Source organism: Saccopteryx bilineata, chromosome 4, assembly GCF_036850765.1.
Source record: "Saccopteryx bilineata isolate mSacBil1 chromosome 4, mSacBil1_pri_phased_curated, whole genome shotgun sequence".
In the NCBI taxonomy this organism is placed as follows: Eukaryota; Metazoa; Chordata; class Mammalia; order Chiroptera; family Emballonuridae; genus Saccopteryx; species Saccopteryx bilineata.
The window spans coordinates 242197994-242225156 of NC_089493.1; the positions used below are offsets into that span (position 1 = coordinate 242197994).

General features: G+C 51.9%; 2 protein-coding genes across 4 annotated transcripts in view; both read right to left on the reverse strand.

The window, feature by feature from the left end:
• The window catches only part of LOC136334176 (uncharacterized), a 399355-nt gene that overhangs the window by 264853 nt on the left and 107339 nt on the right, over nt 1-27163 (reverse strand). The window lies entirely within an intron of this gene.
• MCC (MCC regulator of WNT signaling pathway) overlaps nt 1-27163 on the reverse strand; it is a 550138-nt gene that overhangs the window by 36252 nt on the left and 486723 nt on the right. For all 3 annotated transcript variants that reach the window (XM_066274073.1, XM_066274074.1, XM_066274075.1), the window contains 4 exons: nt 23982-24085; nt 20288-20471; nt 10129-10363; nt 2692-2898 (listed from right to left, as the gene is read on the reverse strand). In XM_066274073.1, the coding sequence (XP_066130170.1) occupies nt 2692-2898; nt 10129-10363; nt 20288-20471; nt 23982-24085 (730 nt within the window). The remainder of the gene's footprint in view (nt 1-2691; nt 2899-10128; nt 10364-20287; nt 20472-23981; nt 24086-27163) is intronic.

The window sequence follows — 27163 nt, forward strand, 5'->3', positions numbered from 1 at the left end:
GATATCAGCTGCTGTGTGATGTGAACATTTCCTTAGACTCCTTAAAGACAGGGACGGCTCTGCCTCATACTGAGCATGCTCAGTAATCCCTGATGCACAGACACAAATGTGCAAAAGCCGAACGCAGCTCGGCTGAGACCTGGGTTCTAGCTTGTTGGCTGGAGGGAGGAAAGTTCTAAACCAAGCAGGACACCTACCCCCTGGAGCAAGAGTGGATGCTGTAGCTCCGAAGCTGGCCTGCCACCTGTTTTCATAAAGTCCACGGGTTAAGAATTGTTTTTCTATTGTTAAAATCATGAAAAAAATATTAAAAGAATATTTTGTGATGTGTAGAAATGATATGAAATTCAAATTTCAGTGTCCACAAATAGTTATGAGAACACCGCCACACCCATCTGTGTCTGTATTTTCTCAGCTTTCCCACTACAATTCTACTGCGGCAGGAGTTAAGTAGCTGCTGCAGAGGCCGTGTGACTTGTAAACCCAAATGTTGACTATGTGACTCTCGACAGACTCCCAGCCCTGGCTCTGGACAATCTGCTTCATCTACCAACACGTAAGAAAAATGAACAGCCCAGAAGGGAGATTTTACTGAAATAGTAAATGGTTCGGATATTTGAAAGACAAGAGAAAAAGCTTACTCTAATTTCGTTACCTAAACAACCCAAGGTACCTTTATAAAGTATAGAGTACTCCTTACTCTAATGTTAAAAAAATAATCATCTGGTCTTTACCATCAGAGAGACTGCTGTACTTTGAAGCCATTCCACAAAATACAGTGCTTCCCCCCAGTCAAAACAAATACCAAGAACTAGAAAAAATGCTCAGTGCCTGGGCCTTCTGGCCAGAACCTTGTAAGTCCATTTCCACCACACCCTCAGCACACACAGACACTGGAGCTGTCTCAGGCTCTGCCCCCAAGTGACCGCTAGCGAACTCAAGAGGCGCTGCACAGATGTTTACAGTGTTGGCAGGAAACAGAAGCCCCATCTCCCCGTGCCTGGGAGCTACCTTGTGAAAGAGCTCTGTGCAGCCCCCCCCCCCCCACGCGGGACAGAGGGTCTCACAGGGCACTCCACACGGACCTTCCCAGAGCGCCCTTGTGTCACATCAATGGCAGACCCTGGGCAGACCCCTTCTCCTTGCCTGCCCTCTTCAGGCCAGCTCCTGCTCTCCGCTGGCTCTGAGCTCAGAAGATCCGTCCCGAATCTCCAGACCTGAATTCTGGGTCAGGCCTGTGGCCCCGCATCACACTGGGACCCGATCCTCGCTCTCAGAACATGCTGTCCCTGTTCTGATCCTCTAGCTGCTCATCAGTGCCCCTCCCTGGAATGGACACCTGGAACTGCCGCCAGGGCCTCGCCAGGACCAAATCACATTTATCAAGTGAACGGGAAACTGACCGAGAGGCAGCTGGGGTCCTGGGAGAGTGGGCCCAGCTGGGGGCCACATTCTGGACGCTCTTGGCCCCTTAGTAGGGGAGAGGTGGGCAGAGTGCGGCTGTGGCCCTGTGTGAAGCATGCTCCAAAGTTCTTAGCTATTTAGGAAGGGACAGTTCACTGCCGCATGGCAGCAGCAAGTGGCTCCTTTCTCAGGTGCACGCCTGTCGGGAGACACCCCGCGCTGGGCTGCGCGAAGCTGCTCATTAGACCAGCAGGTCAGCATGTGCCCAGGGGTCTTGGACCTGAAACAAACTGGGATCAAGGGAAGGTAGCGCTTATGAGAAACAGAAAATCCAACACACAGAATTTCAGTGCCCTGGATCTAGGAATATAATTCAGTCCAAAGCTTTCTTTCCCTCTAATGCAGTATTTAAAATAATTCTGGCCTGACCTGTGGTGACGCAGTGGATAAAGCGTCGACCTGGAAATGCTGAGGTCGCCGGTTCGAAACCCTGGGCTTGTCTGGTCAAGGCACATATGGGAGTTGATGCTTCCAGCTCCTCCTCACCTTCTTTCTCTGTCTCTCTCTCTCCTCTCTCTCTCTCTCCCTTTCTCTCTCCTCTCTAAAATGAATTAAAAAAATGTTTTAAAAAAATGTTTAAAATAATTCTGAAATGCAGTATGATGGAATGAGCTTGAATTCTAGGGGAAAAAAGACTGTGGGCTAATGGGAGTATGTGTCCGCAAGCTGACGTCACCCGGCAGCGAGCTACTCTGTGATATCTGGTGAGTAATCCTTCCCCTTCCTCTGCCCACCTCGCTGACGGCAGAACTACCAGCAGAAGCCAAGGAGGCAGAACAAGAGGAGGAGGGCCTGCGAGTCCAAGAGGGGCTGAATCCGGATTCTGCCACTGATTAGCCCCGAGGCCCGTTACTTCCTCTGAGCTTCACTGTCCTCCTGTAACTGGGGAGAACGCTGCCCTCCTTGGGGCTGTGTGTGACTGGAACAGAAGTGATTCACTGACGACGGCGCTGTGTGAATTGGGAGGGACACAGGAGGTGAAACTGGCATTAGACCTTTGGGCAGCTGCACAGATCACACCCCTGGTAAGACATGATATGTGACAACGGTTTCCACCATGACACACAGGGAGGTTTTAAAAAATGTACATTTGGTTTCTTTATACTCAAATGCCACCCTCTTTTAGATAACTAGGACGGCTCGCAGTTCCTGGGTAGATGCACTGGGCAGAGATAGTGGGACCCGGCTGAAGAGCCCCCGAGCCCGGGGTCCCCCGCCCAGCCCTACCTTGCTGGACTTGTCCTTGCCGCCGCTGCCGGTGGAGCCGAGGGACCGCATGCGCTGCTCCTTGTGCTCCTCCACCTCGGACTTCAGGTGCTCGATGTGCACCAGGTAGGCCTGCTCCTGGGCCTCCCGCGTGCTCAGCTTCAGCTCCAGGGCCTTCTTCTCTTTCTCCAGCAGGTACAGCTGGGCCTTCAGCTCGGCCATCTCCTCCTGCGGAGAGAGCACAGGAGGCGCTCCAGCTGTGAGAGCCCACCGGCGCGGGAGGGTGGGGCAGTGGGCCGGGTCTGTGGCTGTGACCCGCACCTGTGCTGGAGTCAGCCCCTTGCAGCTGGGGAGACGACCACGGCGAGGAGATGGGACAGCTGTCTCCACACAGGTGAAGGACTGACATGCAGACAGAGCCCTGTGTGGTGTCACTCTACAGCCCAGAACTGAGATTACTGCGTAGAAGACACAGGCAAGCAGACTTTGGTTCACTACCGGGAGGAACTTCCTAATGGCTGGAATGCCCCGCCCACCAAGGGCGCCGCTGCATTGCTGGGAACCCGTTTTCCAGTGTGCAGAGGCCAAGCGTTGTCAGCCAAAGAGGTTACACAGGAGGCGCCCCCACACGGCTGGGTCTGACCAGGTCCCTGCCGGCTCCTGTTTCCCTTTCCACTTTCCGTGGTACCAATCCATATAGGTAATCACCCCTGACCGCAACCTTGGTGCCCTGAGCCTGAGTCAGCAGGAAGGGAGCAAGTACAGCAATGACCTGCCCGCTTTAGGGAGCCCAAGTGAAATCAGTAGAAACAGTCCTTTACAGGTCACTTACTGATGAGTAACTTCTCAAGGTATCTGAGTTTTTGCTGGAGAATAAGTAGTAACTCCACAATGAGACGAGGAGCCAGACAACAATGATAACCACCAGCACTTAGTGAGCATGTTAGATGTTTATACAAAGTCAGTCGTTTAATGCTCCCAATCTGAGGCGGGTAGTAAGAGCACCTCCTTGTATGGATGGGAAAAGGAGGTGTGCAGAGAGAAGCCCATCTGCTCGCTCTCCCTGGTTGAACTGTGGAGCCAGGGTCTGCACCCAGGTACCTGGCTCAGAGCCCAGGGCCTTAGCCACCCGCTAACCCTGCCCCCTGCCCCGCCTCCTTTTAAGGTCAGCCCATGCATGACTGTCGTCACCTCACTTCTGCTGGAGGGTGAGCCCACCACCACATGACCACGGTTCCAGGGGACACTACGATCTGACTAAAGAAGTCTTCATAATGCTGAATCACTGCCTTGAGAGGGATTCACCATGGTCACCAATTCTGGTCACCCTTGGAGTCGCCCTGATCTGAGACAATCAACCACAGGCCTGGTGTGCTGCCTGAATAAACCAGCGCTGGGGGGAGATGTTCTTGCCCTTCAGTGCGGGGGGGGGGGGGGGGACTTAGCGGGCACCCATTACAGCCTGTAATCCTCGTGGCTGGGAGGCATTCGACGTGGGCAAGGCAACGTGCTCAGGGACTGCTCACAGGAAGATGCCACACCTCTCCTAAAGGTGAGACAGAAGTCAGTGTCACCCCAATAAATTAAATAAAATAAATAAAACAGACAGAAAACCAGAATGAAAGGTTTCCATACACAAAACCCTTCTAATCATTTGCCAAAAGAAGCAGATTCTGAAGGTTCTGGAAACACAGGATGCTGTTAATGTGGGCTGTTATATCCAGAACAAACAAATAAATGCAAGCTTGAAAGAAGGAAGGAAGGGTGCCAGAAACTGAAGAGGGAACGGATGCTCAAGGGGAAAGGGAGGTGGCTATAGTGTCAGCCAGCAGAGGCTCTGAGGCTGGGAGGCCCCAGCGCCTGGGCGTTCAGACCTCTGCGGGGGCAGGGCAAGGGCCCGAACTGAGACCCAACATGAGCAGGGCACTCACAGTGCCCAGCATGAGACTAGGAGTTTTTCTTTCCGGGGATGAGGCAAGGAAGCTTGTCATCAGTCCGGCTCTGGGTGGGGAAAGAAAGAAAAGCCTCTGAAGGAATTGGAACCACAGGCTTGTGTCATATGTGGATGTGGAACAGGAATCCTGAGCCAAAAGGGTAACAAAAACTAATCCTAAATCTCTTAAGCCCACAGGTCCCAAAAGACCCAAGCACAGAACCACCACGTGGGGACATCTACCACCCGGGCCCATGGAAGACACAGCCTCACTGTAGATAAGCTGGTGCAAACGGTCTCCCCCAAATACAAAGAGGAAAAGAGAAATGATTCATGTAGAGGCAGAATCAGCATTTATGAGACCTGGAAATAACAAGTGCAAAATGAGAAAATAAATATTCAAAACACAGATAAAGAAAGAGGAGTTGCAATAAAAGAATAGGATATTTAAAAAAGAAGAATGGAGCCTGACCTGTGGTGGCGCAGTGGATAAAGCATCGACCTGGAAATGCTGAGGACGCCGGTTCGAAACCCTGGGCTTGCCTGGTCAAGGCACATATGGGAGTTGATGCTTCCAACTCCTCCCCCCCTTCTCTCTCTGTCTCTGTCTCTCTCTCGCCCTCTCTCTCTCCTCTCTAAAAATGAATAAACAAATAAATAAAATTAAAAAAAAATTTCTTTGAAAAAAAAAAAAAGAAGAATGGAGCCTGACCAGGTGGTGGCGCAGTGGATAGAGCATCGGACTGGGATGCGGAAGGACCCAGGTTCGAGACCTCGAGGTCACCAGCTTGAGTGTGGGCTCATCTGGTTTGAGCAAAAGCTCACCAGCTTGAACCCAAGGTCGCTGGCTCCAGGAAGGGGTTACTTGGTCTGCTGAAGGCCCACGGTCAAGGCACATATGAGAAAGCAATCGATGAACAACTAAGGTGTCGCAATGCACAACAAAAATCTGATGATTGATGCTTCTCATCTCTCTCCGTTCTTGTCTGTCTGTCCCTGTCTATCCCTCTCTCTGACTCTCTGTCTCTGTAAAAAAATAATTAAGAAAAAAAAAAACCTTTAAAAAAGAATGGATTCAAAAAGGAACCAAGTCAATCACTGGAAATGAAAAGGTGGTTACTAAAGATCATATGCAAGAGGTAAAATAACCCAGAAAACATGAGTTTGTCAGCAGCTGTAGTCTAGAACAAAATGGTGAAATCCAACATAATCTTCTGCAAGTGCATTTGGTATGGGTGAGTGTGAATCTTCGAGCACACTGGTAGGTGTCACAGGGAAGGGTGATGACTCTGATGTGTGCCTTCAAAACACGCACAGGAAGGGACCAGTGAGCCAAGCCAGAGCGCGAGCAATGGCTGCTCTTGGATCATGATATAATGAGTTATTTCTCTACAAGCTTTTTATAGTTTCTACTCTTTTAGAAAATTTATATGATGTGCCCACCTTTTATTTTCAAGCAGCATAGGGAGTATTAGTGCTTTCATTCCACCAAACACTTTCCTGGCCAGAATAACACTGAATTTATTGTACAAAATATTGACTTGAATATATGAAAAGGAATCGTTGGCCCTCGCCAGGTACCTCAGTTGGTTAGAGCATGATCCTTAAACATCAAGGTTGTGGGTTCGATCCCTGGTCAGGACACCTATAAAAATCAACCAATGGCCCTGGCCGGTTTGCTCAGTGGTAGAGCATCAGCCTAGCGTGTGGAAGTTCTGGGTTTGATTCCCGGCCAGGGCACACAGGAGAAGCGCCCATCTGCTTCTCCACCCCTCCCCCTCTCCTTCCTCTCTGTCTCTCTCTTCCCCTCCCACAGCCAAGGCTCCACTGAAGCAAAGTTGGCCTGGGCACTGAGGATGGCTCCGTGGCCTCTGCCTCAGGCACTACAATGGCTCCTGTTGCAACGCAGCAACACACCAGATGGGCAGAGCATTGCCGCCTAGTGGGCATTCTAGGTGGATCTCGGTTGGGCGCATGCGTGAGTCTGTCTCTTTGCCTCCCCGTTTCTCACTTCAGAAAAATAGACACACACACACACACACACACACACACACACACACACACACCAACCAATGAATGCATGAATAAGTGGAACAACAAATTAATGTTTCTCACTCTCTCTAAAATCAATAATTTTAAAAAAAGGTTAAAAATGAAAAGGCTTTTCAGTCTCTGACTAAAGGAAACACGGTTTAAAGTTTAAAATGAGCAGTGGAAAGGCAGCCTTACAGCTCATGCCACAGGGCGCGAAGCCCCACACAGGGGGCGCCTGATGAGGCTAACACGGTGCTGGTGCTGTGGCTATGGACCCAATGCTGGGCTCCTGGGCAATGCGGGGAGATCAGCCCGCACTGCGGGAGGTTCCCCCCGAGGGCACAGAAGTCTGAGCCCAGTGGGTGGGACCCAGATAAGCCTTGGAAACACGGGGCGATTCCTGTATCCGTTTCCACTGGCCAAGGTCTTCCCAGGCTTCACCAAGACTCACGCCTGAGCACCACCTGAGGGCGGTGAAATGCTTGCTGAGCACGTCACCCTGAGTGACCGCTGCTGACAGCTCCTCTCTCCTCTACGAAGGTGGGGTAGCCAGCAGCGGGCCTGCTCTTTCTTCTGAGGAGTGCTGGTGCCAACAGGAGAGTCCAGTTACAGATTAACTCGACACCACCGAGATCCACACTGGCCGGACAAACCAGTCTCAGGTTCTCAGACTGACCGGGACTGGGCTTCAACCCGACAGCCCCTCCCTCAGGTCTCCACACCTGGAAGCCAGGGACCCGGCAAAATCCAAGGCCCTGCCCTGGCCGGTTGGCTCAGCGGTAGAGCGTCGGCCTAGCGTGCGGAGGACCCGGGTTCGATTCCCGGCCAGGGCACACAGGAGAAGCGCCCATTTGCTTCTCCACCCCTCCGCCGCACTTTCCTCTCTCTCTCTCTCTTCCCCTCCCGCAGCGAAGGCTCCATTGGAGCAAAGATGGCCCGGGCGCTGGGGATGGCTCTGTGGCCTTTGCCTCAGGCGCTAGAGTGGCTCTGGTCGCAACATGGCGACGCCCAGGATGGGCAGAGCATCGCCCCCTGGTGGGCAGAGCGTCGCCCCATGGTGAGTGTGCTGGGTGGATCCCGGTCAGGCGCATGCGGGAGTCTGTCTGACTGTCTCTCCCTGTTTCCAGCTTCAGAAAAATGAAAAAAAAAAAGAAAAAAAATCCAAGGCCCTGAAAGTCAGGCCTTTGCACATAGGAGGATGGAGTTTGGAAAGCAGGTTAGGGAACGGGGCTCCGCTCCAGCTTCCCAGTCAGCAGCCTGGCAGCAGAGTCCCGTGCGGGCCCAGGCCTGCAGGAGCCACGGGCCTGAGGGCAGGTGGCAGAGTCCCGTGCGGGCCCGGGCCTGCAGGAGCCACGGGCCTGAGAGCGGGCGGCAGAGTCCCGTGTGGGCCCAGGCCTGCAGGAGCCAGGGCCTGAGAGCAGGCGGCAGAGTCCCGTGCGGGCCCGGGCCTGCAGGAGCCAGGGCCTGAGAGCGGGCGGCAGAGTCCCGTGCGGGCCCGGGCCTGCAGGAGCCAGGGCCTGAGAGCGGGCGGCAGAGTCCCGTGCGGGCCCGGGCCTGCAGGAGCCAGGGCCTGAGAGCGGGCGGCAGAGTCCCGTGCGGGCCCGGGCCTGCAGGAGCCAGGGCCTGAGAGCGGGCGGCAGAGTCCCGTGCGGGCCCGGGCCTGCAGGAGCCACGGGCCTGAGAGCGGGTGGCAGAGTCCCGTGCGGGCCTGGACCTGCAGGAGCCAGGGCCTGAGAGCAGGCGGCACACAAGCGGCCCCTGGTGGGCGGCTGTCCCATTCCCATTCACTGGATACATACAGCACCACTGATGTGAGCTTCCCAGAGTCTCAGGGACCCCTCAGGTTAAGGGCACAGGCCTCCACAGACCACCCTTACTCCAGACGCCAGCCACAGTCTTGGGGTGAGGGGGGCCCAGGCCACTTGTGCTTCTCACCAACCACCTATGACTATGGGGTTCCCGCAATCCTCTCAGGATCCATAGCGTACTAGAACGACTTGCAGGACTCGGGAAAGCACTGTCCTTAGGATTATAATTTTATTATAAAAGGTGCATACAGGGTGTGCCTGGAAGGCAGACCTTCGGTGCCCTCTCCCATGGAGTCAGGGCGGGTCACTCTCGTGGCTCATTGATGTGCTCACCAGCCAGGCAGCTTCTCTCAGCTTTGGTGTACAGGGTTTTTATTTTATCAATCATGACACGATTGATTAAACCACTGGCCACACAATGGAATTCAATCTCCATTCTCCCCTCCCTGGAGGTCAAGGGACTGAAAGTGTTGACTCGCACACATGCTGTCTGGGACCTGCCAAGTCACCTCATTAGCATAATAAAGACCCTCTGTCACTCAGGAAATTCCAAGGGTCTTTGAAACTTTTGAGTCAGGAACTAGGAACAAATATCAGATAGACTCCTTATCATACACAGCTGTCTTCTGAGAAAGCATGGAGCAGGTGGAGGCCTAGTGCTTGGCACCCTGGACAGAAATGAGCCAAGTGTGTCCTGATGAAGGGTGGCTGTTTAACCGCATCCCAGCAGGGGCACCAGTTTTCTAAGAAAGCACCCCCTGCTTCAGACAACTCAGCTAGCCGGGGAACCACCCAGGGTCTCATCAGGAAACACTAACCCGAACAGCACACGAACCTGCACACTCGCCGAGGGTGTCCCGACCTGACAGCGTCCGTGCAGCCCCCAAGGGACAGGGTGTCAGACAACCAGGCTCTCCTGAGTTCTGCACCTGGCTCCACCTGCTCTCCCTGGCCACACGTCAACACCAGAATCAACCCGAGAAGTACGCGTAAGCTCCTGGAAACGGGGGTTCTTCACAGCGGACAGAGGCTGCCCCAGCCTCTGGTCTGAGGGGGCTTCTCTTGCAGAAGGAGGCGTCCCCAGGTGGGGCACCCTGGGCATTCTCAAAAGTTCAACTCTCTCTTCCAGGAACATGCCCAGCCCAAGTGACCTCCTGACACATTAGGGCTGTTCTTATTTTTTCTTTTTCAAAAATTTTTTTTCATTGATTAGAGAGAAAGGGGGGAAGGGAGGAGGTAGGGAAAAAGAGGGAGTGAAGGAAGAGGAGGTGGGGAGGGAGGGGAGGGGAGGGAGAGGAGGGGAGGTGGGGAGGGAGGAGAGGGGAGGGGAAGGGAGATGGGGAGGGAGGGGAGGTGGGGAGGGAGGGGAGAGGGGGAGATAGGGAAAGAAGGATCAACTTGTTGTTTCACTTAGTTGTGCAATCATTGGTTGCTTCCCATATGTGCCCTGACCAGGGATCAAACGTGTGATCTCGAGATTCTGTGACCACAGTCTATCCAGTGAGCCACCTGACTAGGGTCAGTACTGCCCTTGTCTACAAATGCGGCTCTGGCTTTCCTCTGAGGAGAGGCGACTGAGCCCGAATGGGGCTGACCCTTGTACAGGGGCCCTGTTGTCTTCCTGCCAATGACAATGGAGGAAATGGAAACAGGTTCTCCAACAGGCCCCGCCCCCAGGGATACCTTCATGGCCATCAGCTCCTGCATCAGCACAGCATTTTCAAGGTCCAGCCGCTGGCTGTCTCCCCGGGGCTTGACGTCGTAACTGAGGGGGTCGATGTGGATGCTCTCCAGCTCCAGCATGGTCAGCTTGACGGCGGCCCTGTCGTTCTTGAGCTGCTGGATGTAATCCTTCAGCCTCTGCTCGTCCTCCTTCGTGAACTCCGTGTCGCAGCTGCTGGCGGTGGAGCTGGTGGTGCTGAGCAGACAAAGAAACCCATCACGTTTCCCAGTCACAGCTAACAGGTGCTGTTCCCCCACTCTCTTTCACACCCATCTCTCCAGCAGCATTTAGGTGGCAGTCCGAAAAAAGAAAAGCATTTTTCATGGCATAGTTACCACCCTTTAGGACATAAACATAAAGAATGACAGAAATATTAACACAACAGTGTGGACCCCAGGAGTGAATTCTAAGAAAAAAATTCCAGAGAAGCAACAAGATACACACGTACAAAGATGTTCCACGGAATACAGGGTTTAGTGAAAAAGTACAGGGCAAAAGAAGGGAAATTAAGTGGACATCAGAGTAGTAATAATTATGACAATGGTGGAGATATTTTAAGTGAGGAAATAAAATAAAAAAATCATGCATGAATCATAAGAATAGGTGCACAGGTAGACAGGACTTTGAAAAAGGGATGCGTTAAGGGAAGAAAACAAGTTAAAAAACAAAGTGTCTACGGCATGCTCTACAGCCTGTGTGTGCATATACACGCTCACACGTGCACACGTGTCTCTGGCTATAGACAGCAGTCCCTTTGGGGCGAGAGCCCAAACCAGCAGGAGTGAAGGGGGAGGCTGTGTACCATGAGAACCATAGTGTGCTTTTGCTGCCATAACAACGGAGACAGCAGGGTGCTCCCCAGCCTCTCCTAAACCACGACTGAGTATAATGTCCCCCACAGGGACTCAGACTGGTCCACGGGGCCCTTGGCCACCCACACTGAGTAGGGTACCAGAAATAAGGCTCAGTCCATCAACATGGTGGCCCATGAGTGTTTCTGGGGGACCCTGGCCATAAAAGGGTGAGCACTACAAGAAAACTAAGGCTATGGCTCTCAAGAGCATTCTGGGCTTTCCCAGCAGTGGCCAGGCAGCTCCGTAGCTCAGGACAGTCCTTGTGCCTGTGAGGCCAGCATGGACCTCTCGCAGTGTCTGTGGACTGACACCTGGCTATGCTTGACACAGCTCTTCTAGAACTGCTTCGGAAAGACGGCAGAGAAACAAGCAGACGCACACTGAACTCTCATCAAACAGGCCAGCCTGGCATTATCATCTCTGTCATTACAGATTTGGAAGCTGAGGCTCAGAGATGTTAAATGGCTTGTCTGGTCAAGAGGCTGAAAACTGGTGCAACGGGACCCAGGCCACAGCTTTCTCATTCCACAGAGCTGTCTTCCCAAGATGCCCATCACTACAAGCTGTGCCAGGAGCGAGGGGTGGCAGCCTCAGGTGGCTGGCTGCCCTGAGCCAGGCCTGCCGTCCTCGACCACATTGGAATAGGTATGACGAGGCCCCAACTCAGTAGATGTACTCTTCTCATAATCTAGGTGTAACCAAACGCCATTCCAAGCTGGTCGTGCATGTGAGGAAGAGAATATCTTACGGCTTGGGGTGTTCTTCAAGTCAGAAAACTTCCTACTAGGGCAGGAAGCTCACAGACACCAGAAATTCTCGGGGGCTAGGGTGCCCAGTGCTTGGCCAAGCACCTATCTTAGATCCTGCTATGAAGGTTGTGCGTGGATGTGACCACCATTTAAATCAGAAGGCCTTAAGTAAAGCAGACTAGCCTTCATCTTGTGGGTAGGACTCATCCAATTAGTTGAAATCCTTAATAGAAAAGACAGAGATCTCCAAAGAAAGAAATGCTGCCTCCAGCCAGTCTCCAGACTCAAGACCGCAATATCAGCACGTCTTGGACCTCCAGCCTGCCTGCCTGCCCTGTGGATTCAGGACTTGCCAGCCCCTATCCTTACACGAGCCAGTTCCTTAAAATCAACGAGTCCCTCTCTCCATCCACATATGTACATTCACACACACCCCTAGTGGTCCCATTGCCCTGGAGAACCTACTGCAGAGGCGCTACCTTTACCTGCGACCCAGCACCGCACACACCTGGTAGCTGTGGAGGGGGCAGGCCTCAGCCTCTCTATGCCCATTTCCTCACCTACAAAATGAAGGTGACCACAGCCCATGCTTCCTAAGGTTGTGGGAAGAATTGAGTGTTGAGAATAGTGCCCAGCACACAGCCAGCAATCAGTAAGTGTACCTATTACCAATTTCTCTAAGGAACACCGGAGCACCCACTACAGGGCACTCTTCCAGCCCAGGGAGCCCTCTGCCCCCGCGGGAGTCGTGCTCTAGTGGGGAGACAGCACGGGAAATACACAGGACATCAGACAGAGAGACAGGCCAGGGAGAAGGAGGCGGTGACAGGGAATGCAAAAGCAGATGGGTTAATCTTCGGAACGGAGCGGCAGGGAAGGCCTGCCTGAGGAAGTCCAGTTGAGCAGACCGAAGGGAGGCAGGAAAGGGAGACACGTGGACACTTGGAGGAGGAGTGATCCAGGCAGAGGACTCGGCAGCCGCGAGGCCCGCGGTGGCCAGCCTGGCCCGCAGGAGCGAGATCGGCTGCAGCCGTCAGCAGGGAGCGGGAGGAGAAGAGCTGGCTGGAGGGCGGTGTGCAGGGGAGGGCCCAGGGCCACGCGCCAGGCGACGTAGGGCTTTGTAACTTCTTCTCTGGCAGGATGGGCCCTGCTCTGCAACAGGACTGCCCTGGCTGCTGGCCGAGGAGACCGGGGCTTTTGCAGCCACCTTGGGGAGAGATGCCGAGAGCTGGGCAGGCAGGAAGACGGGTACAATTACTAATGTCATGGCTGTGTTCTCTCAAGCTCCGTTTAAAAAGAATAAGGGAGAAGAAGCAATAGCCTCCAGATGTAACACTTCAAGTGCAGTTTCATAGAAAAATGAGGCTGCTTTAAGAGAAGCATGAAAGAATGAACAGTACCCCCAGCAGAGGGCGCCAGGGAGCCCAGCGGGTGTCTGAGGGTGGCCCCCGTCTAATAAGGGGGTCTCACTGAAGGGGGAAACCAGGGTTCCTCCCTCAGTATCTCAGCAGTCTGCAATCAAGACCTTAAGGCCTGCCTGCCAACAGATAAATGGTAGGAAAAACCATGTAGGACACCACACATCGCCCACATCAACGCAGAGGGACAGCACTTAATGTTCCACAGACAAAAGAGCAAACAGAGGAAAGCAAACCGAGTGGCGGCATTGTTCACAGAGCATCCCCGGGCCGAGTGTGAGAGGTACTCACCAGGACAGCCGTGCTGGGACAGCGAGGCCCTGGAGAATACCAACGCTGCCCTTCCAGCGAGCGGGGGGAGGCTTCGGGGACGGCAACCACCCCGTGGAGCTGGGGCTCAGGACCAGAAGTGCCTTTTCCAACCCCAGTTCTTCCTTTCGTTACAAATTATTTTGAAAAATGTTAAATATACAGAAAAACAGAATGCCTGACACCCGTGTACTTACTATCCAAGTCACCTTTTTGTCGTATTTTCTTCAGACTACTTATTAAGAAACAAAACTTGAAGCACCCTCTTTGAGTACACTTAAATTTCTAAAATTCAAAGAGCACTAGAAGCTCGAGTTCTCTATTCCGCAGGCACTGGAGTGATAGTATTTTGGTAGGCTTTCCACTTAGCAGGACGGGTCTACCCCAGTGGTTGTCAGAGAGCAGCGTGACCCGGGGACTTGGTAGGAATTCACATTCCCAGGCCCCCCTGCAAGACCTGCAGGCACTGGGAACTCCCAAGTGGGGCCTAGTGAGCTGTATTCTAACGCACCCTCCCAGTGATTGTAAGGCACAGCCAGGTTTGAGAACAACCGGTCTACCCCAAAGGACAAGTGGGTATCGCACTGTGGCTGGTGAGGGCATGGAGCCCTGCCCAATTCTCAGGGAGAGGCCCCTATGCTCTTGGGAGCATGCACCGGCCAGTGATCTCGATCAGGTCTCCGACATCAGACAGACCCGAGGAAATACACTTCCACCAACCACCATGCCTAGCTTTATGGCCCAGAGTGACTCGCCCAAGCTTTCTGGGCTGCAGTAGAGTGGGGATCCTCACAGGTCCCCTGTCACCAGATTGTGGAAAGGAGACAATGGGCCCTGATGCAGGCAGAACCAGCGATTTCTGTCACAGAGCAGTTGTTCTAGGGAAGGAGGAACAGCTGTGTTCCAAAGGCCCCTCAGCACCCAGCGCTACACTGGGAGCTCCCGCTAGCAATGCCAGGCACCTGCCAGGTCATCCAGAAAATCTGTCTGAGGGAGAAGCAAGGCAGCCAGTGCTTGACCTCATTAGAGAAACCGCCTCGAACCACCTGGGAGACACGAACGTGGGTGGGCAGAGGCTGGCAGGCTCGGGGGCGTCCTGGACCCCACTAGGGCCTGGGTTCGATCCCCCGGCCAGGTGGAGAGGGCTTTTCTTTTGTTTCGCCATGTCTGCTAAGGGTACAGTGTTCAGAAAGGAAGAAAATGAGAAAAGAACAAAAGAGCTTCTTGCAAAGATCCTACCCTGTGAGGCTCAGAGCTTTAAAATGCTTTTACCAGGGGAAAGTTTAATTTCAAGATAAGGACCACAGCCTCGCAGCCCCCGGCTCCCCTCTCCCTTTCAGGACACCCGGCGGGGAGCAGATCAGGCGAGGTTAATTACCACTCTGCTTTGTGCCCTTAATGTTCCACTGCGGAATATGATTATGACGAGGCAGGAGGGGAAGCACTGGCCTTTTCTGGCCTCCTGCAGACAAAGACGCTGCCAGTCTCCTGGGGGCTTGCTGCTGGCACTGGGCGAGGGTTAAGTCATCCATTAACTCTCCCGCTTGGAATGCTGGATGATCTCAGTTGTCAAGAGTGAATGAATCACTTTGCGGGGTGGGAGGCCGCACACATTCTCTGAAGGGAACTGTGGAAAGGGCCGCAGATGGAGACAGCCCAGCCCACCCTGGATGGTGGAGGAGCACGTTTCTTTTGTGTTTTCTTCTGGTTTTGCAAGGAGCTGGGCCAGGGCACATGGGGGTGTCCCATCTGTGGTGTTCTACTTAGCGCCCCTCATGCTGGCTGTGCTCTGTGTCTATCACCTGTAGGTGGATCTCTGGGCATACCGGACCTGGGTGGCCTGCAGCCAGGGAAGCACGCACTGGCCAGGCCTGGCACACCCCACCCTTCTGCCTGCCCTGGCCACTGTGGGACATGGACACAGGTGGATCCAAACCACCACTGATTTCAATTAACCCCCACCTGTCCCTCCCAACCATGTCCCATCCTTATACTCAAGACAACTCCTTATCCTGCTTTTTAGAAGAAAAACCCATTTTTCTTGAGTTTCTTCATCTTGTCTTGGCAAAAAGCTAGAAGGGCATTTCTCTGCCTTGAAAACCAGAGACAAATTTTTCCTGAAGTTTTTTATTATTTTTATCTGGCCCAGGTGAGCTCTTTTTGTATCCAGGGGCTGTTTTCAGAAGGGAAGTGACATGAAACTGGCCTTCTGTTTTGCTGAACACTTAAAATGAAGGGGGTTGGCCCAGGTGACACTTGGCCAAGTCATTCCTAAGTGGCTTCAGTACAAGCAGAAGGCTGGACTTTGTCAATTGCCTGCTTCATTAGTGTTGTGCTGGGATTATCCTCCCATTCTCTCCCTCTCTCTCTTTTTTAATGCCAATTCTTTGTCACAAAGGACTAAAAGCCACTAAATACAATTCAAACTTCTGAGGTCTTTAATGCTCTTGAATGGTTATCAGAATTCTTTAGAAAGAGGAGTGGGGGTTAAATGAAGGAAAATGATGGAACAAAATACAGGTGTGGAAAAACCTGCTGCCAGGTGACCCAAGTCCTCAAAAACCGCCTGGTGCCAGAGAGCTCCACAGGACCTGGCTGACAGTGGGAGTCCAAACGAGACACGGAGACACGGGGGAGACAGAGCTGACATTTCTGCAGCCGTCTGTAAAGATGCCATTAAGCAAAGACCCTGTGCCTGGTTTGGTCTCTCGTAACATACCGGAGTGGACAGGCCGCACTTGGCTGGCAGCTGCACCGCTGTAAGGATGTCCCTGGCGTTAGGAAGACTAAGCGTTATAAATGATTTTCAACATCACTAGTAATTAGGAGATGTAAATGAAAACACTAAAGGCATTGTTTTGCCTACAGGTTGCCAAACTGAAAAAACATCTAGCTCTAGTGTTAGCAACGGCATGGAGGGATAGGCCTCTCAGACACTGGCCACAGAGCACTTGGATAGTGCACAGAGGGCTAGGTGACATTTGAAACACCCATCTTCTTCTTTTTTTTTAATTCAGTGAGAGTAGGGGAGGCAGACAGACAGACATGCACCCCTATTGGGATCCACCTGGCAAGCCCACTATGGGGCGATGCTCTGCCTTTCTGGAGCGTTGCTCCATTGCTCAGCAACCAAGCTTTTCTTAACACCTGAGGCAGAGGCCATGGAGCCATCCTCAGTGCCCAGAGCCAACTGGCTCCAATTGAGCCATGGCTGCAGGAGGGGAAGAGAGAGAAAAGAGAAGAGAGGAGGAGGGATGGAGAAGCAGACGGGTACTTCTCCTGTGTGCTCTGAGTGGGAATTGAACCCAGGACATCCACATGCCAGGTCAATGCTTTACCACTAAGCCAACTGGCCAAGGCCCAAAACATCCACCATTTTTGAGCCTGCCCATTCTGCTTAGAATTGGTCCCACAGAAATTGCACTGGTGGGGCAGGTAGAAGGACAATTTGGGATACGTCCGAGTGTGCACGGTCCTGGCTCCCTGGAAGTGACCAGGGCTCACCACAAGGCTGAAATCCCCATTCTCACACAGCTCACCATGGTCCCCACCTGATGGGAGGACATAAGGGACCTATTCTAGTCTCTGTGAGGGCAGAATTGCCAAGGCTTATTCCGTCTTGGATACTTGCCCTTTTGTAGATTGAGATCAATGATTGTGTTTCCACTGAATGAACTGAAACTGTGATGCTTGATAAAAAGGGTGGATTTGATTAAGAATTCCTATTTCTAACTAGTCCATTTACCTCTCCATTGTGATAATGTTGCTAAAGCCACCCAGCCCATCAACATTACTAGTTACTTTGTCCATTACAATTATACTTCTGGATGAGGCTGTGGCTGTATTTTTCAAGAGTGAGACAGCAGTGAGCATTCCTGGGCTCCTGGCAACAGTCAACTAATGGGCTAGCTGCCACTTTTTATTCTCCTTGCTGGTCTCTACTCTCCTCCTTTCCAAAACCTGCCTCTCTCGCCATCAGGAGCTGTCCATGTGCTGCCAGAAAGGCCTTCCTTTCCTGAGACCCTGAGGAGCAGGTGACCAATGCTCTGATTAGAATTCTTTTTTTTTTTTTTTTTTTTTTTTTTTTTTTTTTAGAGAGGAGAGGGAGAGACAGAGAGAGAGAGAGACAGAGAGAGAGAAGGGGGGAGGAGCTGGAAGCATCAACTCCCATATGTGCCTTGACCAGGAAAGCCCAGGGTTTCGAACCGGCGACCTCAGCATTTCCAGGTCGACGCTTTATCCACTGCGCCATCACAGGTCAGGCCTGATTAGAATTCTTTATACCAGTTGCTTATAGTGGGGGAGCCACATGAAGCTCCAACTCAGAAAGCTCCTTTTCTTTCCTTCCTTCTTTCCCTCCCTCCCTTCTTTCTTTCTCTCCCTCCCTCTCTCCCTCCCTTTCCCATCTTCTCTCTCTGTTTCTTTCTTTTCTTTCTTCCATAAATGTGACATGGGAGAATGTCTAAATGGAATAGCAAGATTTACAAACAAAATTATTATAGTTATGAGCGGTTGGTGGTTTCTGAGCCCATGTTTAGCATAGAGCAGTCTAGTTGTGTCATGACCTCAGAATGTGAGTGCACACAAAGGCCCTCTGTGTGGTTCTTTTTTGTCCACTCTGAGCTGCTCTGACAAGCGTGAGAGGGTGAAAGGAATTTTAAAGGGAGAATGGAGTGAAATCGAAGCTCAAGTCCTCTGTACTTGGATGGGAAGACCCATTTGAGACTGAAATTAGTTCAAGGGTCATACTTTAGCGTGGTTGTCCTTGAAACAGAGACTAGGTGCTGAATTGATCTCAACCTGCGGAACTAGATCACCTAAAACTACGTGCCTCGAAATAAAGGCTCATTTACTGTAGATGTTGAAGTATATGTAACAAAACTTCAGAACCAGGATTTTCTCTAAATGAATGGTGAGAATTACAACTCCTGACTGATTCCAAATTTGCCTCTAGTTTGGATTAAAACAAAATTATTTGGGGGGTTGGGGAGGTGTGAGCAAAAATCTGTCACACTCCTCTTATAAACTACTGAGACAGCACACACTTCCTGTCGCAATTCTTACGCTCGTTAATTCAACAGCACAAGATCACTGACAAAACGAGAATGGCATTCTAGTCTACATGAACATGGAAATTATAGATTATACACATCTGGAAACGTCATTAAGAAGAGCATCTGCTTTCTGTGTTTAGTCAGAAGAATCCGGTTTTAAGAAAAAAAAATTATAATCTGTGCTTCACTGAATAAGACAATTGTTGCTGGAGACAAAGTAAGTCCCTTGTGGGCACCTGGCCAAGTGCGCTATTGGGAACGCCCTCTTCCCTGAGGCACCAGGGCCAGGACAGGTAAATGGATGCACTTAGGCAGACGGCTGTGTCCTGCCAGGGGAGAGATGGAGGTACTTTGCTTTCAGGTATCAAGTAGCATCAGTATTTCTCCTTCAGCTCTTGAGAGGCAACCTCTCCTTACGTGTTGAGTCACTTGATCTGCAAGTAGACACTGTGTTTTAATGTCGTGAGATTCAACCTAGTAGAGTGGACACAATAACACTTGGTGCTGAAGACCTGGTTCGAGTCCCGATTTCCCTCTGATCTCATCGGCCACAGGACCTTATTTAGGCAGGTCACTTATACATCCTTAAGCCAAAGTTTTTTACCTGTGCAAATGGGGGTAAGTTACTCTTCCTGTCTTTAAGATTTGGTTATCACATAAGAATTTCTTACAAAGTCCTTCCTAGACTGGGGACTGGTCTATAAAGGGAAAGCAATCATGTTTTTAGGGTTTCTCTGGCAAGAAAGGAGAAGATCACCAGCAAAGGTTCCATTCCAAAGTTTCATCGACACCCTCCCATCCAAAAGAATCCAAAAGTTCCTGAAAATTATGCTCAGCAGGTCTTCACTGTGTTCCTCCTGATTTTTTTCAAGTACTCACTTCAGTTTCCTAGATTAACAGACTTGAACTCAGGCTCATGAGTGTGTTAAGCACATGCTGTGAGTACGGCGTCACTATGGACGAAAGCCACGAGACGGAGGAGGCTACTACTGCACACAGAGGGCAGAGCACACGAGGAAGGGACAGGACGGATCCTGGGTGACCAGGGACTATGTGCAGCAAATAGCTACCCCAAACGCTTCTAAGAAATCAAGAACTATAAAGAAACGGAGAACAGAAGAAAACAGGAGAGAGAGCACCTGACAGGAAGGAAGGCACGGGGTCTGTCTCCACCACTTTTTTGCACAAATCACCCTTTCTTTCTGGGCTGCAGTCTCCACGTGGGAAGGTCCTTTCTCACCCTCTCACTTGGACTCCCTGACACCCCTGGGTGGAGCAGGCTGTAAGCCAGGAGAGAATTCTGCTCTCACCCAGCCTCGCAGTCCCCACGGGGGAAGGCTCTTTCTCGCCCTCTCTCTCGGACTCCCTGACACCCCTGGGTGGAGCAGGCTGTAAGCCAGGAGAGAATTCTGCTCTCACCCAGCCTCGCAGTCTCCACGTGGGAAGGCCCTTTCTCGCCCTCTCACTCGGACTCCCTGACACCCCTGGGTGGAGCAGGCTGTAAGCCAGGAGAGAATTCTGCTCTCACCCAGCCTCGCAGTCTCCACGGGGGAAGGCCCTTTCTGGCCCTCTCATTCAGACTCTCTGACACCCGTGGATGGAGCAGGCTGTAAGCCAGGAGAGAATTCTGCTCTCATCCAGCCTCGCAGTCCCCGAGAGGGTCCCTGCGTGCCAAGCGAGTGAGCAGGTGCACATGAACACAGGTCCACGTTGCAGCAGGAAGGCCGACACTCACCTGGTGTGGCTGTTGGAGGACAGGCTCTCCCAGGGCTGCACGCTGCAGCCGGCCACGGCGAAGGCTCCCCCGCAGCTGCCGTCCAGCTTCATGAGCAGGGCCTTGGCCGCGTTCTCAGCTGTCTTCCTGCAGTCGTGGGCTCGCTTGAGCATCTGAGTGATGTTTTCATCCCCCGACTGGTCTCCTGAGAGAAGCCAATGGATTAATCGACACAGGTCTGGGTAAGACAGGCCTGGGAACAAGCTGGATAATCGGGTCTCAGTTACTTGGGCGGAGGAGTCGTGGTCGGGAGGAACAGGGGTGGCCCTGTTCTGGGCCTGGCTCTGTCACTTAGAAGCTATACTGAGGAAGGCACTCCTCTGCTCTGGGCTCCCTGTCCTCATCAACAAATGAAGGGCTGGCCAATGTCATTTCTGAGGTCTGTTTCCAGCCCTAACATGCTGTGGTTTTCTAACCATCCAGCCTCCCGGCTTCTCCTCCCACTCAGTCACGAGTCTGCTGCTCGGCCAGTGCTCCCTGTGTTAGCACTTCTGTGAGAGGGAGGGCACGGGAGCTCAGGGAACACGGCACCTCCCCTGAGTCTGTTTGAGCTGTGCAGGCAAGAGTGACACACTCCATGGTTAAAACGAAATTTAAGGTTATTTAGGTTGGCTCTGCATTTTCTGTGCTGATGCTATCCCTGACCTCTCTCTCTCAGCTTCATCACGGTCAGTGGCGAGGTCAAAGGCCTCCAGGAGCCAGGGGATGGTCTGGGGCAAGAGATCAAGAGTGGAGGACACAGCATAGAACCAGCCAGTGAACTCCCTGCCCAAGATGCTCATATTCTTGTGTTTTAAAAACCGTACTGGTCAAACAAGTCACTAGTTTGCTATCCCTACAGCCTAGATCCATGGTCTTTGGAATATTTCCAATTAAAATCTACGCCAAAGCCCAAGATATAAAAATAGTAAATGTGGACCTGGTTGAAGTGGGCATTGGTAGGGTCATACATTCAGCTCCCTCTCCCTCCACACCCCCTGCTGAGCTCCCAGGAAACTCCTCTCATTGCCCAGGGCACAGTCTGAGAATGGCTCATCTAAATCATCTAGAATGAATGTACTGAGCACCTGTGCCATCGATAAGAAACAAAGGAAAAACCCACAACAATTGATAGTATAGGTCAGGGATCCCCAAACTTTTTACACAGGGGGCCAGTTCACTGTCCCTTAGACCGTTGGAGGGCCGGACTATAAAAAAAAACTATGAACAAATCCCTATGCACACTGCACATATCTTATTTTAAAGTAAAAAAACAAAATAGGAACAAATACAAAATTTAAAATAAAGAACAAGTAAATTTAAATCAACAAACTGACCAGTATTTCAATGGGAACTATGGGCCTGCTTTTGGCTAATGAGATGGTCAATGTCCGGTTCCATATTTGTCACTGCTAGCCGTAACAAGTGATGAGACGCGCTTCTGGAGCTGTGAGGCTTTGCAGCGTGGCCACATACAGTACTCCACATCCTGTGCTCCTCTCACTGACCACCGATGAAAGAGGTGCCCCTTCCGGAAGTGCGGCGGGGCCGGATAAATGGCCTCAGGGGGCCACATGCGGCCATGTGCCGTAGTTTGGGGACGCCTGGTATAGGTAAATGTCACAAGCTAGTACGCTTTGCTGTGCAACCATACAGCCTTTAGGGCAAGATGATAGGTCAACTGCCATTGTGGGGGGGATGGATTGAGATTCAACAGGGAACTGCTGGAAGCTTTTAACTTGGAATCTAGAAATGACCAAGGAGACTCAGCCTCAGGGAGAGTCGAGAGGAACCCTGGGTACCCCTGTCCTGCAGGCTAAGGCTCCCTGGCCCCCCTCGGGCCATTTCTGTGACAACCTTCATGCCTTTCTTCTTTCCAAAAATAAAATATTTTCCATGTATCTCACCAAGTGGCTGCTCTCTGTATTCAGAGAAATAGGCATGATGTTACTGCCTGGCTCATTTTACAAATATATCCACGAGCTACCTAGGATTAGATAAATACAAAGCATTTCATGATGGATTTTAAGTATTTTAAATGCAGATTTATTTAAGCCCTTCCAGCCCCTACCAAGTAACTGGGATGAGTAGGTACATGCCTCATAAAAGGTACCTTTCAAGGACAAAATAGTTTAAAACATTCCTCTGATACAAACTGGAAATAAGATGATTGATTTTTTTTTCCCCGTTAATTGATCGGGTTTCTTAATACATATATTAAAAAACCTGACAGCAGGCCAAGATCATCTCAGGATCTGTTTAATATGAGGAATAAAGTTTTATGGTTCAGTTAAAAGACCCTGAAAAAAATGAGGTTTCTAATGGAAATGCTGGCAGAGTTTCTTCCTCTGGGCTGAGATGGAAATACTATTTTAGAAAAACCCCAAAACAACAAAGAGAGGAGTGGAGGATGGTCACCCGTTCAAACAGAGGCCTGCTGCCTAGCTGGGTACGTGGATGAGAAGCAGGAAATTAATACCCAGGTACTTCCTTTCTTTCAGATTTCCTTCAGATTCCGGCACATGTCAAAACTGGAGGAGGAAAAATCTGCATGCTCAGAGCAAAAGCGAGACCCGCGCGGTGGGGAGCCGCTGGTAAGGACGGGGTCGCTGCGGAGCTGCCCTGGCGATGACCTTCTCTGCGAGGGGAGTCCGGAATGCAGCCCTGGACAGGCCCACAGCCTGAAGACAAGCCAGGCCGTGCTGCATGGCCTGGTCCCCATGGCTGGGGACGGCTGGCCTGCCCACACCACCCTCCTCTGGCTTGGGAGTGACCCTGTCACTTCAGCCGTCCGTTCACTTGCTGTTACTTCTCCAAAGAAGCCGCTGGTAGAAAGTGTAGGCTCCAGGCATTGGCGCTTAAAGGTCACCCCCCACCTTTCTTCTGACACGTGGTTTCTACGGCGATCTCATGTACTGTATGTAGTACCAAGGCCACAAGCCCCGGTGAAGGGCTGGCCAGTGTTGTTAATGAGGGTGCCACACTCGTGTCTTTTTCAATTAATACTCCTTCTAGTTACTCTAAATTGGAGGGGCAGAGTGGAGGCAGGGAGGGTGTGGGGGAACAGATCAGGCCAGCAGGACACACGGCCCTTGGGGCGGGGGGTGAGGTGGGGAAGCGTTCCCCCCACTCCGGCCACCCCACCGCGGGGCAGCGTTCTGTGAGGCCAACGAGAGCAGGGTGGGGAACCATCTCCGCTGGTTCATAAGACACCTGGAAACAAGGCAGAGGGTACTCATGCTTCAAAACTCTGCAAAGGAACAAGCCCGCAGAGAGAGCACAGCCAACAAAAGCTGTGTGAGGAGACAGAGGCCACACGGCAGCAAAGGGATCTCTACAGCCAGCATCACGGAGAGGAGCCGTGGAAACGCCAGTCCCTGCATCACACACGGGCCTGCGCTCCATCTGGCCCCACTGTCGGCAGGGGAGTGTGTGTTCCCTACGAGGGCTTGTTTGTTTTAACTTGCCTGTAATTCTGTTTCCACTCCACTTCTCACTGCACTCAACATAAACAATTTACTCATTCAGTCATGAGGAAAAAAAATGAAAAACACACTTGACAAGCGAGTTTCATGTTGTGCGGAGGTGCTCGCTCCAATGCCAGAGCCGAGGAGGGGGCGGAAGAGCAGAGGCAGGGGCGAGATGAGGCAGAGGGACGGGCTCGGCCCACACTTACCAGGGGAGGACCCCACGCCGGCTGCCCGGAACTGCCCCAGGATGAGGCTCTGCTCGCTCTCCGCCAGCGCCAGGAGGAGTTCGTAGGCCTCTATGCACTGCTCGCTGAAACAGAAGCGCGGCACCCTCAGCTCCGGTGCCTGCCGGCAGCTCTGCCCCGCGGGGTCCCACCACCCCAGACCTGCCCCTGGGCCTCCTGGGCAAAGCCAGGGGCATGCTCTGCTATGTTGTGCCCCCCGCCTTTTAACTTTGGGATCTAGAAATTACAAAAGAAACAATAGACGTGGAGAGGCAAGTTTGTGGCCCTTTGGATGACCCGCTAAGAGGGAAAGGCTCCAGGCATTGGCTCCAGGCATAGAAGACAGCCTCCTATGCAGGTACCCACCCCCTCACGTCGTCCCGCTCCACACTGAACCAGGGTTGGGCTGTGTGACTACAAGCATATGGCAGAAATGATGGCAGCTCACTGTCAAGATCAGATTAAGAAACACAGTGACCTCCACTCTGGTTACTCTCTTCCTGCACTTTCTCTCTCTCATCCTCCTCTCTGCACGAGGCCAGAGCCGTGTCCTGCAGACACCTGAGCAGCCCTATGGGAAGGCCCATGTGGTGAGGAACCTAGGCTTCTAGCCAAGAGCCAGCGATGCACTGGGGATGAGCCTTCTCAGAGCTCAGCCGCCAGCCGTAGTGAAGGCTGCAGATGACGAAGTCCTGGCTGATGGCTCGACCAGGACCTCATCAGAGACCCTGAGTCAGAACCACCCAGCTAAATCACTCCCAGATTCTTGACCCTAAAAACTGTGACATAATAATAGTTATATTGGGCCCTGGCCGGTTGGCTCAGTGGTAGAGTGTCGGCCTAGCATGCGGAGGACCCGGGTTTGATTCCCGGCCAGGGCACATAGGAGAAGCGCCCATTTGCTTCTCCACTCCTCCGCCGCGCTTTCCTCTCTCTCTCTCTCTTCCCCTCCCGCAGCCAAGGCTCCATTGGAGCAAAAATGGCCCGGGCGCTGGGGATGGCTCTGTGGCCTCTGCCTCAGGCGCTAGAGTGGCTCTGGTCGCAACATGGCGACACCCAGGATGGGCAGAGCATCGCCCCCTGGTGGGCAGAGCGTCACCCCATGGTGGGCGTGCGGGTGGATCCCGGTCGGGCGCATGCGGGAGTCTGTCTGTCTGACTGTCTCTCCGTTTCCAGCTTCAGAAAAATGAAAAAAAAAATAATAGTTATACTATATTAATATAGTAGTGTATTACTGTAATAAGAAGCAACTGATATTATACCTCAGATAGGAGACTATTTTGACATAGATCTACACTATTCAATACAGTAGCCACTAGTCACATGTGGTCATTAAAAAAATAATAAATAAATGAAATGAAGAATTCAGTTCCTTGGTTGCAGTAGACACACTGGGCAGCACAGATCGGGGACAGCTCCCTTTATCGCAGTTCTATCAGATGCTTATGGAATTGTCTCATGAAACAAAATCTCTGACAAGAGTTTGAGTTTGGATTTCTATAAAAGAAAAAATTCAGGTAGAGGATCAAACAGTGATCCCTTTCTCGTTGCCACTGGTGACCCCACATGGACCCTCATCTGCACAGGAGGTGGAGCACGTGTATAATGCCTGAGTGGTCTGGGACAAGAAGCCCACAAAAATCCCCCCTGAGCAAACAGCTGATTAGCTTCTCCAAGCTGAGCAGGGGAAATATTGCTCAGCTCAACGCTTAGTCAATAGACCATCTGTGTTTTGACTGTCTTTACTTTCATCTTCCTTTACAGAGAGATAAGGAAAAGGGCCCAGGCACTATTTGTGGGTGCGGGCAGCTCCTCCTTCCGGGTCGGAGACCCTGGGTCACCACTTCGCCCGTGAGGATGGAAGGGGCTGTGGTGCAGAGCAGCTCGTCTCCAGGGTTATCCACGCTGGGTCGGAGACCCTGGGACACCACTTCGCCCGTGAGGATGGAAGGGGCTGTGGTGCAGAGCAGCCTGTCTCCAGGGTCATCCACACCGGGTCGGAGACCCTGGGACACCACTTCGCCTGTGAGGATGGAAGGGGCTGTGGTGCAGAGCAGCCCGTCTCCAGGGTCATCCACACCGGGTCGGAGACCCTGGGACACCACTTCGCCCGTGAGGATGGAAGGGGCTGTGGTGCAGAGCAGCCTGTCTCCAGGGTTATCCACGCTGGGTTATCTGTTCACTTCGATGTGTCTGTAAATAAGTATGACGCTATCTAGCTTTGGTCTTGTCTATTTTGATTTTTGTTTCTTGAAAAAACAATGTTTCTTAAAACCATATTGAACTTTTTAGAGGATGCCAAGAGTAAGATACAGTCATTACTCTGAGATTCTGGCAAATATGCCTAAGTGGCGACACTAAGAAAATAAACCTATGAAAACAATCATATGGCATAGCTTTGTAGCTATTTAAAAAAGCAGTAGTTTAAAAATAAATTCCAAAGCTGATGAGGCTGAAAATAAAAGCGGTATATCCTTTTCTTTTCTTTTTTTTTTTTCCTGAAGTTGGAAACGGGGAGGCAGTCAGACAGACTCCCGCATGCACCCGATCGGGATCCACCTGGCATGCCCACCAAGGGGCGATGCTCTGCCCATCTGGGGCATCGCTCTGCCGCGACCAGAGCCACTCTAGCGCCTGGGGCAGAGGCCAAGGAGCCATCCCCAGCGCCCGGGTCATCTTTGCTCCAATGGAACCTCGGCTGCGGGAGGGGAAGAGAGACAGAGAGGAAGGAGGGGTGGAGGGGTGGAGAAGGGGTTCGATTCCTCTCCTGTGTGCCCTGGCCGGGAATCGAACCCAGGACTCCTGCATGCCAGGCCGATGCTCTACCACTGAGCCAACCGGCCAGGGCCTCCTTTTCTTTTAATTGAATTTATTGGGAGTCATATTGGTTAATAAAATTATGTAGGTTTCAGGTGTACAATTCTGTGATACAGCATCTGTACACTGCACTATGTCTTTACCACCTCAACTCAACTCCTTCCATCACTACATATCCTCTCTTTCCCTTTTGGTAATCACCATACTGTTGTCTGTGTCTACGAGTTTTTTGTGTTTTATTTTATATTATTTTTATTTTTTGTGGCAGAGACAAAGAGAGTTAGAGAGAGAGACAGAGAGGGACAGACAGACAGGAAGGGAGAGAGATGAGAAACATCAAAGCTTTG